Below are 12,524 nucleotides of genomic sequence, written 5' to 3'. Positions count from 1 at the left end.
GATCTTCATGCTAAGAAGAGAAAAGGTGGTTCCTCCCAACTCCTTAGTGCCACTCTTACTCGCCATCCTACATGAAGACATCTGGGCATCGTGAAGACGAAGCTTAGGGCGAAACAGACATACTGGTGGGCGGCAATGGATTGCCAGGTAGAATGACATGTGCATGAGTGCGAGCAATGCCAAAAAGCAGACAAGTCACAAAGCTTGATGCGGCCACCCTTGGGAAAAATAGACAACCCCTCTAACCCATGGGAGGATGTGTTGATAGACATCCTAGGTCTGGTGTTGGACATACAAGGAGTTCCGTAGTATTTCGTAGTGCGCATGGACAGGTACTCCAAGTGGCCTGAGATAGACATACAAGAAGACATGGACACGGACAAAGTATTAAAGTTTCTAACTACCATCTTCCTTAGAGAAGGTATTACACGCTCCATCCTAAGCGACAATCGGCCTCAGTTCATGTCGGAAAAATGGAATGACTACATGGAAAGGAATGGCATAAAGGTCCAGCACACATCAATATATCACCCGGCTGGGAATGGTTTAGCCGAGAGGTTTAATAGAGTCATCATGGGCTCGGTACAGTCTGCGATAGGAGCAGGAAAGGACTGGGAAAAAGAATTGACGTGCACTTTATGGGCCTACAGGATCACCCCAACCAGCACGGGATACAGTCCCTTCCAGATCCTAAGAGGTAGAGAACCATTCACCAAGGACAATGTCGCGTGGAAAGAGCGCACCATCACTAGCAAGTGGTCCCCTGCAGTTGTTCACCACAACTTAGAGAAAGCACAGAGAATATATACAGAACATTATAATAGAAGGCGCAACGTAAAGGAGCCGGAGTTAGAGAGAGGAGAGTGGGTCCTAGTCAAACTTGCCCAGTTGAGAAGGAAAGGTGACAGCAAGTTCAGTGCACCTATGCAAGTGGAAGAGGTTTATGGCAGATAGGCTCGGCTGAGCGATGGGAAAGTTTGGTCTCAGGATCGGATGTCCAAATGCAACAAGATACTGCAGTGGGATAAAGGAGAAGAAAGGCAGGCAGTAAGCTCCCAGGCTCAACACACAGATGTCACCCCGACGGGAGAAGTGGGTAATTCAGAAGATAGAGAAAGAGAAGAAGAAAGGGATATGGCGGACGACCCAGACATGTTGAAACTCCCGGGAAGCAATAGCGGAACACCTCAAGGGAGAATCCACACAAATACGGGACGAGCTGGGGTAAGAAGTCCCCGAGAATATATTGTGAACTCTTCCAGTACTCCAGTGAGACGCACCTGCGCTGGCAGAGCCGTGGTAAGACCGGCTAAGTATCGAGACTTTGAGATGGGTGATGGTAATAAAGTAACCAGCAGGTAGTCTGAATGACACTATTTTCCTTTGTATTGTAAATCTGTAAAGAAGGGAGATATGTAGTGTCGCGCTCTAGTTGTGCGTAATGACGTCACGACGTAGATCGCGGCGGCCATCTTGAATTCAGAGCGGAGAGCTTGCATACCGGAGAGTCGTGATTCCGGCGCTCTCCTTAGAGAATAAAGCATTTACATAAGTAACCACTGACTGGCTTCCACGAGTGTCATTGGGGTAAAGCCTGAACATTACAGTATGTGGAAATGGCTTTCTGAGTGCCTGTTGATCTACGCATGTCTATGTGTGCATCCGTTCCTGTACATTATCTGTACTGTCTGTATGAAAAGGGTGCCTATATATCTGTATTTTTCGCTTGTAGTGATACCAGATCGTCTGTTTAGTCTTGTATCTAAGGTCATAAATCTATTGATCTGTACAAACGCAACACTGGTGGCATTCGAGTGCCAGTAAAAGTAAAATATGTTCTGCTCTACTCAAAGACAATATTTATCGGCATGTGTGCCGCTGTTGCCACCTTGTGTTTGATTTCTAAAAGTACATGTTAGTTTGAATGAACACGGTAGGTAGGAAGCTGATTGCAGGGCCACTGGAATTATATATAGCTAGCAATGGAGGAGGTATCGTTTAATCACATTTTTTTAAAACCACAATAGAATATCTAATAGGTAATGTTCTTGCTTTGTATTACGGAAAGTGCTTGTGTTTGCGTGGTGTTGTTTGATGAATACTTGTGTGCAACAACTATTGCTGTTTTTAAGACTTGTGTGCAACAACTATTGCTGTTTTTAATATTGATTTTTGTGTAATAATCATTGTTGTTTTTAATCAATTTTGTCCTTCTTGTATCATTTTTTTATATTGCAAGCACTAAAAGTGTTAATGAGTATACGATATTTTTAAATAAATTGTACAATCGTTTCTAATTTTAAGCAACATTGTGTTTGTTTCATTTAGCAAAAACATTTTTTTATACTGTGGTTTCGTAATGTCCAGGGTCTGTGTGTTTCTAAAAGAGTGGTACTGTCACAATTCTCCCAAAGTTGTGGAACACAGGGACTCCCCTCTTTTGCTTTGACTTTTCTCCTTGTCCCTAACTGGAACATTAAGGAGACCTCCTTTCTATTTTTGACTTGTTTGATGAATACGCCACTGAACACCCCTAAGACTGGGCAGCACGAAGCTCAACGGAGTGGCACCCTTGCTTTGCAGAGATACAAATTAAATTCATGGGTGTAGTTATTCAGCAACAAGCAGTATTCCTGCCTTTTAAATTAAGTAAATAAATAAACTAAATGGTCCTCGACTACTGCTTATGTCGTTAATTCCCATTCTTCCTCTCGAGGTATCCTTTTACTCATTTAGCAGCATCTCTGCCTGGTGCATGGCACCATTTTGACTACTTTGCCTTCTCTGATTACGCCTTTTTTGGTACATTGGCACACAGCACTCAACCACCACTGTGGCGAAGCTGATTAGTCATTATAATTATTAATTGCACACCTGTCTCTCACATACTCTGACCCATCACCCCTCCAGGGGTGTGTGCCATAAGAAAACTGTATGTTGGTGGTCATCACTCATGGCACGAAAACACTTGCCATATGGGCTCAAATCCAGCAACCTCCCAACGACAAATCTTACACTGTGTAGCTTGGGTTCAGCACCCCACATAAGGGTAGTAAGTGATATGCAACTCGTACAATACAATTTAGTGCTACGAGGAAGCAAACACTCTTCTCCTGATTAGCAAACTTAAGTGGCAAAGTCCCAAGGACCGCACCACCTGACGCCTCTGCAGCTAAGATATTTTTGATTTATCTTTAGGGGATGTAAAGCTATTAGCGGGCAGGATTCAATGTACTTCAACTTCAAGTGCAGGTTGTAGGTGACATCCACATAATGTTGCGAGTCAGCAGGGCGGGACCAAGTGCCCAGGAATTAGCTAGGTTAGCCTGAGAAACTGTGACCAGCCTTCAAGGAGTGGGGTGCCGTTTGATGTTTTTCCTGCAGGGGGTGCTCATCATACTTCCATTTTATGTCTTAATGTAAGTAAAGGCAGATTTGCAAGGGGAAGAGTTAACAAGATGGGACCAATTGCCTAGGATTTAGCAGGGCAATGCAGAGACATTGTGGTCAGCCCTAATGTGGTAATTGGTAGTTTAATTGTTTCTGGCCTTTAAGGCTCAGTTTAGTTGTATCTTCTAATGCCAATAAAGGCAGCTTGCAAGTCCTTTTGTCAATGCAAAGGGTCAGCAGGATAGAGCCCAGTGCCCAGGAATTAACTACACTGGCTCGACACTGCAACCCGCCTGAAAGTGGTATGTGATGGTTTGATTTTTCATAGCTGGCAGGGCTCGGTTTACTTTCATCTTCTAATCTTGATAAAGATAGTTTGAGGGCCATTTCTCCACAACGGGAAGAGTTACCTGAGGAGTCAGTGAAGCTAGTATGAGACATAGTGACCAACATTAACACTTTTAACAGAATTTTACCCAAAGACTTCCTGGAGACACACAGATATCCAAAATATGCACAATAACTCTATAGGCTGTCTGAAACTACACTGTGCTTGTGGTCAAGCAAATGCTGCTGTACTACAGTATTTCTCTTTGTCATTTTCTTTCAAGCCTTAGATGTTAATCCAGTGTGCTCGGCAGACAACACTGAGTCATCCCTCATGACTCTGCCTTTCCCAGCCAAAATTTGGTTTCAGGAGTAATGGTATTTTTCAATTTCTGGCACTATTATCATAAAAACAACTCATTAAATATGCTTTAACAGTTTAAATGCATGATTATATAAGGAAACAACCTGTGTATGGGAAACTCTACTATTTCTACAACTATCATGAAAATAGGAGAAAAAAATATGTTCATCCATTACAGTCTGCTCATTGGACTGAATGAATATTCCAGAGGTCTTTAGAAGCACAATGTGGTGGTTGCTGTAGAGCTCCAGATGTAAGGATTCTGTTCGAACACCTACGGCCATATTTACATACTTTTTCTGTTGCAAATGCTAGTCATAATTTGCAATCAGTATTTTGGTGGCCAGAAAATAGTAGTGCAAACTAACTTATGTATGAATACGTCGACTCTCAAAAATAGGATGTTTCGGATTGGGTTGCAATCCAACCTACTTCATTAATATTTATCAGCTCTGTCACTAATTGTGACTCACTACAATTACAGAAAATGACAGGGATTGTGATCTGCAAGGGTCAGCACACCATTATATCTGTGAGTCATTTTAATGAAAGTTTTTTAGCTCAATTTCCCTAACGGACGCTGGGCTGCTTTAAAAATGAACTTTTTTTATAATTAAAATTTCTTTGAAAGTTGGCAGAAGTCCTCAGTACTACTGTCTACTAACCCTGAAACTTTTCCAAAAGTCACAAAACAAAGGGGTTACCACTCCCTTTCAATGGTTTACGCCCAGAAATAGTCACAAACCATTGATTCATATGGTTCTGAATCACTGTGTGGAAATCGCTATCTGGAAAAGACATTCACAACACGCACCCCCCAAATAGCAATTTGCAAAGCATTTCTAAACTCATTTGGTGGGTCACAAATACTTTTGCGATTAGGTAAATAGGGATAGTACATATCTAAAAACTTTTTAGCGGTTCCAAACCCACTAATTTTGCGAATTACAGAGTTGTGACAGCTAAAGTGGTAAGTAGAAGATCTAGCCCCAAGATCCTAATTTGAAGTCCTGATTTATGGATATGTGTTCCAAAAGTGTTTGCTCCTTTATATGAATCGCTCATCCTCACGCAGCCGTTACTTGTACCATTACCTCCGGCTATATGGTGTCTCAGGAATCCTCCAGCTTATTGTCAAAAGCAGCTTAGACTGTTTGTTCATAGCCAGTGGTTAATTTGTAAAACAAATAAGTGCCAAGGCTCTCGTCAAGAGGCAGCATGCACCAGCCCATTTCTCCTGTTTCCACCGCCTAAAACAGAACCAACTACTACCCATGAAAATGGGGAGAGGATGTGGTATAATGGTCAGACCTGCTGACTGCCGAGCTGGGGAACCAGGCTCGTGTCTCGGCGTCGGCTGAACTCCCTGTGATTCTAGGCAAAATCACTTCATTTTCCCGTAAATCAATGTGCCCTTAACTGGTGCTCATGAAATTAAGCACTGTCAAAGAGGCATGCTTTTTAGAGCTGCAGGTATAACCCCTTTCTACTCACACCTAAACCTTTGTTTGTTTGTTGAGAGTGTTTGCATATTGCAGATATCCTGCTCAGTGGCATGGTAGCGCTGGTGGCGCCCGGTGAAACCATCATTTTTGGCGTCCTAATACCCCATGACCACCTCCTCTGGTTCTCTCACTACCACCGGGAAAAAGTGGCCCTCATCTCTCCAATCATAAGTTATCACTAAGCACGGCAGCCTACGCTGAGGTTAGCACCCCTTCCACAGGTCAGTGCACAGTGCGGCCGCACCATTCGCTCTGCCATTAAAGCAAGCCCTGGGCCAGCCATACCGTGAAGCTTAGAAGATTATCTGTATAGTCTGAATGGTTCGTTTGCATGGTTCAGTTGCACTGTCAGAGGAGCCAGTATATTTACTTGGCAATATTAACTGAGTTCTGGATTCCGATTGGAGGGAGCACTACCATCTATAAGTCTAGTACAAGTCTAGTACGACTGCCACCCTGCTAGCCTTAGTTTTATTGCAACATTTCAAGCCGAGCCCTGCAGACTCAGTGGCCGTACTATTGTCCTTGTCAGTACTTCAGAACAATCAGAATCCAATATGTTCCATCTTCTTCTAGTTGACTACTCAATTGTTCTAGGCATTTGAAAGGATTTTGGTTTGCCAGCTTTCTGTACTTCAAAGCGGATACCTTCAGTAATGTAATTGATTTCCGTTCAAGCCATGTGATGTGCCTAGTCTCACAACCTCCACCAATTTGTTCACAATTCAGTTTCAGCTTGTCAAATTGTAACACTACTTGTATTGGTTCCAGCAACATCGGTTATGTGAAAGGTCACTACATGAAAATGAGATCAGTTGCTTCCTTTGGCACACCAGCCCCTCAGTGTGAAATCCAGGGTCACTCAGATTAAAACCCAAGAGAAGATTGATGTCCTGGATAAAATGCTGGAAAAAGGGAGCATGCGAGCTTTGTGCGCTGTTTGTGAAAGAAGTGTTTCAGAAAGTTCCTTCAAACGTTCAGCTAACTTGAAGAGAGGGAGAGAGAGAGAGAGACAGGGAGGATGTGTACATATGTATCTGATAGCAAGACTGTCAGAAGACAGTACTTGGGACCGCCATCTTGAAGTGGTAGTGTTTATTATATATCTTGCTGAACCTATTTAAATGACAGTGGAAATGTTAATCTCCATATCAGATGCTAATAAATACGGCCCTATCCAAATAAGGCAAGAGTGTAAACAGCCTTTTGGTGACCTTGCTCAGTCATTTTTCTGTTTTCATGCCAATAAGTATTTTGACTGGTGTGACTGTCCACCTTGGAAAGGTAATAAGATTTTATTTAACAGTGCTACCCACCTTCGATGCAGAGCTAACAGACATCTACACTTCTTGTAAGAAATACGCTATAATGCAGGCTAGCAGTAGTGAGGGAACGTGCAAAGACACACAGACGCATTCACCTATAACTGCAGCACTTTTGTGGAGCCTGTGCCGTTCTTATAGACACTAAGGTATGGCGCAGACTGGGTGTAATGTGCACACTGACCCTTACAGGGACAACTAAGGGAAAGTACCTTGTATTTATTTAAGGGGAGTGACTACATGCCAGAAGACCATGCCATTGAGCATGCTGCTGGAACGTTGCATACAATGAGTGGAACCCCCTATTGCTCATTTAGTATGCAGTAGTCCAGCAGTGCCTGCTCTTCCACCATACACACACCTGCCCTTGCACTCCTGGATATCCTTGTATGTCATTTATGAGACACTTACGCTGCTGTTGCATCACTTTTTGTGACGCTGCGGCGGCGTAAAAAAAGAAGTACCCTACGCCTTATTTACATCACTTTGTAAACCCCTGCGCTACATTGTACCTGTGACAGGTATAATATAGGCAGGGTGGGCATGCTGACGCAGTAAAGCCTCATAGAAGTGGCGCTGTGAAATACGCCACTTCTATGGCGTCAGTGCATCAGATTCTTAGACCTGCTTGTAGCAGGCGTAATGGGTGACTCGGGGCCTTTCACATGGGGCTTTCCCCATGTGACATGACACATTGCTGGAGTTGTGTATGTTTTCAGACAAACTCCAGCAATACGCCAATTTTGCGCCTACAGATACATCAGGATTACTGATGTATCTCTAAATCATTGCGACATGGAGTGATGTATTGTAAATATAGTGCATCCATGGTGTCGCAAGGATAGCGCAATGAAAAGTGTAGCATTTCTGTTTTCCCCCAGCGATGCGACTCTTTTCATAAATAAGGTCCCTTGTGTTCTCACCCTCCAAGAGGTACCGGAGAGGTTCAAAAGACCAGGTGGTGGATGGGGGAGTTGCCTTTGGAGAAGAGCGAGCTGGAGGAGGTCAAAGATAACTTTTTATTTAAAAAAAGCATGCAAGCACCCAGCAGCTGAAGAAGAAGACTGCTTCATATGACATCCTGGCAGCAGGAGAGGCACCAGCATGAGTGGAAGGCGAGGGTGGGAGCCCACCTTGAAGAGGTGACCAGTCTCTCACTGGTTTCCAGAGAGGCCTGTGGAATGTGGTAGTGAAGGTTGAAAACTTGGGACTGAACCGCCCTACTCCTTTCTGTCAGTGCTAGATCTGGTCTGACTAAAATATCCGCCGAGTTAAAGTCATGTCCTAGCTGCGCTCAGTTATGCTATGCTTTCAAAATATACCACTTCCACGGCACCCATCTTTTCTCTTCGCAAAACAACTATTGTGTTGTTCTCATCTCATAAATCTTAATTTTAAATTACTAGTGCAATCATGTATCTACGGAAATGTAGTGCATTTGAGAGGCAACTCAACCAAGCAGTGGCAAACAATGAAACACAGGAGCTGAAGTGGACCGACCCCAAAACTCTCTCACAATATAATACTTAGTAATGTGTTTTCTAAAGTTTTGATGAGATGAGAATTGTGAAAAAGCTAAAGTTGTCTGTAACCATTTAGTTGTGTACCTGTTAAAAAAGACCTGCTCTTGCAAAATTGTTATCTGAAGCCGAAGAATACTATACAATAATGTATTGAAAGGAAAGGCCATATGACTTTGACAAGTGGCAGCCGGAAACATGTCATTTTTAGAGACAAAGATAGATCATCCTTGCAAGCTTGTTTGCTTTTTGTCTTGATTAACACCGCAGAGAATGTCAAATACAGTCGATTTTATTTTATCATTCTGGTCCAAACACTTTGCCATCGTGTGCAATTACAATATATTGGTTATTGGTTATAGTAATGCATTTTGGAAACTGAGCTTCTCTTCATTTGGAGAAAATATGCCTACGACCACCAGAATACACTGCGATGAGACTGTAAATATGAGTGGTATCAAATCATATACTTGAGACTGGATTAGTTAAGAACTTCACTAGTAGGCTTCTTCGAAGGCATAGACATGATGAAGTCCTACAAGTATCACCTTAGGAAATCATCGACTGCTCGCTTCAATAGGGCCACACTGTGGGGTTACCCAAAGTAAGGCATGGAACATACATTCTGCTTTCTTTCTGCAGCTCTATGAAGAAGTCCGAAAAGGCCTGGAAGAGTGTGACGTAGACGCCGACGTAGACTTCTTCATTCAGAATAAAATGACTGGAACAGAGCGGCCTGGTAAGCCTGGGGGGTGTCATTGTTTGTACAAAATACTGTGTTACTTGGGCTGCCGTATGAATGGTACATGCTGCCAGCTGACCCTGTCATTGTAGCTAGCAGCACTTTGATTCTCTTAAATCCAGGTTTATGAGAGAGCATGGGGGTGTAGAAACCAGGACTGGGAGAAGGGGATTACCATGACATGGTGCAGATGTCAGCCTCGGAAGTCCTACAGACTTCGTTTGGTGCAACATGAAATAAAACGAAAAGCTGATTTCTTAACAAGGCTGAGCCTTCTGACATAGGATTTCAGAGTGTCTCTAGATTACACGAGCAGTCTGCTTGGGTGGTAAAATTAGGGCTGGGAACACCAGATTGTGGTAATATATTATGTAACCTAGTTGTATGACTTTGTTCATGTGTAAATCTCCCCACATGTTTCCATTCTACTTTGCTGACTAGTTCTAGCATTGTTTATATCCCGCCCTCTATACTCTGTGTCAGTTGAACTGAATGCCACTTACCTGCACCCCGCAGCCTGGCTCACGCTGTGTGTAGGCTCATTGATAAATGAAGTGTAAGCGTCTCCCTACACCATGCTACGTCTCAAGGGCCCAACAAACTATGTATGTGTGTCTATGTCTGTATGCATGCATGTGGTATTGCTATAGCGTGAACCTAGCCTCAAGGCAGCAGACGCTGCACGGGGTCAAAGATAAGCTTAACGCCGATGAGTGATAGGCGATGTAGTGTTGTGCATTCAATAATAACAGACACTTACTTGAGATTAATGGAGCTTTATTGACACACTCCTTCCTCGTCCCTGTCCCTACTCTAACTGCCCCTTTCCTGCTCGTGCCCCTCCTCTTCCTCCACCCCATGACTCCGCCCACGCCCAACTACTAGAATGCTCAAAACATAACATCTCCCCCCTTGTTAACAAAAGAATGAACTGACTTTATTAGAGTTCTTCAATCAGTCTCTGAGGCCTGTGAATGTTCCTTCTAGGTCGCAGATTCATGCCACCATCATCCACTTCAGCTTCAGTCCTCTGATCAGGTCTCTGGACTGTGCCTGTTTGATTGGGTCCTGATGTTTCCAGTGGACCCCCATCCGGCTCAAGCGCCTCTTTCATGCCAGGCGTGCACTTTTGGAAATGAGACACATTCCCGGCGATCCTTCTCTTTTCAGACGCCGCCGTGACCATGGTGCCCTTTTGTTGGGTGACAACCAAGGGTTCGTCTTTGAATGTGCAATCTGTCTTTCGGGATTGTTCTTGTTTGACAACCACACAGTCCCCTGTCTGTAGTGAAGGAGACTTAGCTATCCTTCGAGTGTCCGCATACAATTTCATTTTGTTCTTACTGGTTTGATCAGCCAGGGCCACTTCTTGGTGGACATGTGTCGGAGACACTGGTCGTAGAGCACCCTCCCACGTCGGAATCCTTGTTCTGATGGGTCGCCCCAGCATAAGAGTGGCCGGGCACTTTCCTGTGGTGGCATGTGGGGTAGTTCTGTAGGCTCGCAGGACGTCATTGAGGGCAACTTGCAAGTCTTTCTTTTCGAAGCGTAGCTTGTTTGAACGTTTTCTTCAGAGTCGCCATGAACCGCTCAATGGTGCCATTAGCCTGTGGCCACAGAGGTGTGACCTTTCGATGTCTAAAGTTAAGGTGTCTTGCGAACTCGCTAAACTCCTGGCCATTGAAAGGAGGACCATTGTCTGTTTTGAGTTCCTTTGGGACACCCCATGCGGCAAACACCTCATCAAGCACCGCAATCGTGCATGAAGCATTAGTGGATGGCACGAATTGGCTATAGGAAACCTAGAGTACTCATCCATGATAGCCACCACATACTTGCCAGATTGGAGGGGACCGTAAAAGTCCATGGCTAGATCTTGCCATATTCCACTGGGTAACTTAGTCATTTAAAGCGGAGCTGGGGGTGTTTCATGACTAACTAGTTGACACTGGGGGCAATCCTTGAGGGTGGCCTCCACCATAGAGTCAAGCAGCGGGAACCAGACTCGCTCACGGAGGTTTCTTTTGGTTTCAACCACTCCCCTGTGGCCTTCATGAGCCAGGTTAATGACTCCTTGTCATAACTGCCTCGGGATGACAATCCGATGGTCTCTCAGGAGGAGCCCCTCCGAGGTGGCAGATATCTCATCACTGATGTGCCTGAACGCTTGCATTTCTTGGCGGACCTGAGGATCGGTCTTCTCTTCCTGACTGCCATGCCTCCATCTATGGGAGCGCAGTCGGCGCATCACTTTCTGAAGAATATTATCTTGGGCAGTAGCTTCCTGGATTGCCTCTAATGGAATGGCTGGAGGTCGGGCTGATCCTACTACAAAGTGTATGTATTCTTCAGCTATTGACGGAGGCGAAGCCTGGGATGCCTGAGGGAGTCGGGACATATAGTCCGCAGGGTTCTCCCCTTTCCCCGGTTTGTGTATGATTGTGTATGTGTATTCCTGTAGGCGCAGGCCCCATCATTCGATTCTGGGTGGCATCTTGGCGTTGGGGTTGCTAAATATGGTGACCAGCGCCTGGTGGTCCGTTATCATGGTGAAATGCTTACCATATATGAAGGCATGAAAGTGCTCGCAAGCCCAGACGACTGCAAGGCTTTCCTTTTCTGGCTGAGAATAGGCCTTTTCGGTTTCAGATAGGCTGCGACTGGCATAGGCCACGATGTGCCGTTAATCAGTGTCTTTGTCGTACTGGGCTAAGATGGCACCCAGACCCACTGGACTGGAGTCCACCGTTATTTCAGTCTTCCTTGTGGGGCTAAAGTATGCCAGGTTGTCTGCCGCCTCAACGGCCTGTTTGATTTCCCGAAAGGCCCTCTCACATTGGGAGCTCCACACAAACGGTTGTCCTTGCTTGGTGAGGGTTCTCAATGGATGACTGATAGTGGCGTAGTCTTTTATATATCTGGCACAATAGCTCGCCATGCCCAGAAATGAACGAATGTCACTCACATCTTGGGGACTCTTGGTGGCATTGAGTGCAGTCACTTTGTCCGGGTCAGGCCTCATGCCCGCTCCCGAGAACACATGGCGAAAGAACTTGAGAGTGGATTGGTGGAACTCACACTTGTCCTTATTTAGGGTCAGGTTGGCCTCCAGAAGGGCATGGCATACTCGATCCAGTGCCTTGTCATGCTCCTGTGTATTCGACCCACATATCAAGATATCATCGCTGTAATTTAGCGAGTTGGGTATGTGTCTGATGGTCTGACGAATCGTTTCTTGAAATATTTCAGCTGCTGATGAAATGCCAAAACTCAACCTCTTGTATCTAAACAGACCTAAGTGAGTAGCGAAAGTGGTTATATATCTTGATTTCTCATGGAGTTCCAGCTGGTGAT

The 12,524-nt window shown here is 44.7% G+C and overlaps 1 protein-coding gene across 2 annotated transcripts in view; it reads left to right on the top strand.

The window, feature by feature from the left end:
- PSTPIP1 (proline-serine-threonine phosphatase interacting protein 1) overlaps nucleotides 1-12,524 on the top strand; it is a 643,783-nt gene that overhangs the window by 498,206 nt on the left and 133,053 nt on the right. For both annotated transcript variants that reach the window (XM_078684947.1, XM_078684948.1), the window contains exon 11: nucleotides 9,071-9,167. In XM_078684947.1, the coding sequence (XP_078541073.1) occupies nucleotides 9,071-9,167 (97 nt within the window). The remainder of the gene's footprint in view (nucleotides 1-9,070; nucleotides 9,168-12,524) is intronic.

The sequence above is a fragment of the Lissotriton helveticus genome, chromosome 3_2, assembly GCF_964261635.1.
Source record: "Lissotriton helveticus chromosome 3_2, aLisHel1.1, whole genome shotgun sequence".
Classification (NCBI taxonomy): domain Eukaryota; kingdom Metazoa; phylum Chordata; class Amphibia; order Caudata; family Salamandridae; genus Lissotriton; species Lissotriton helveticus.
Note: the sequence above shows the minus strand (reverse complement) of the source record. Positions and strands in the feature narration are given on the sequence as shown.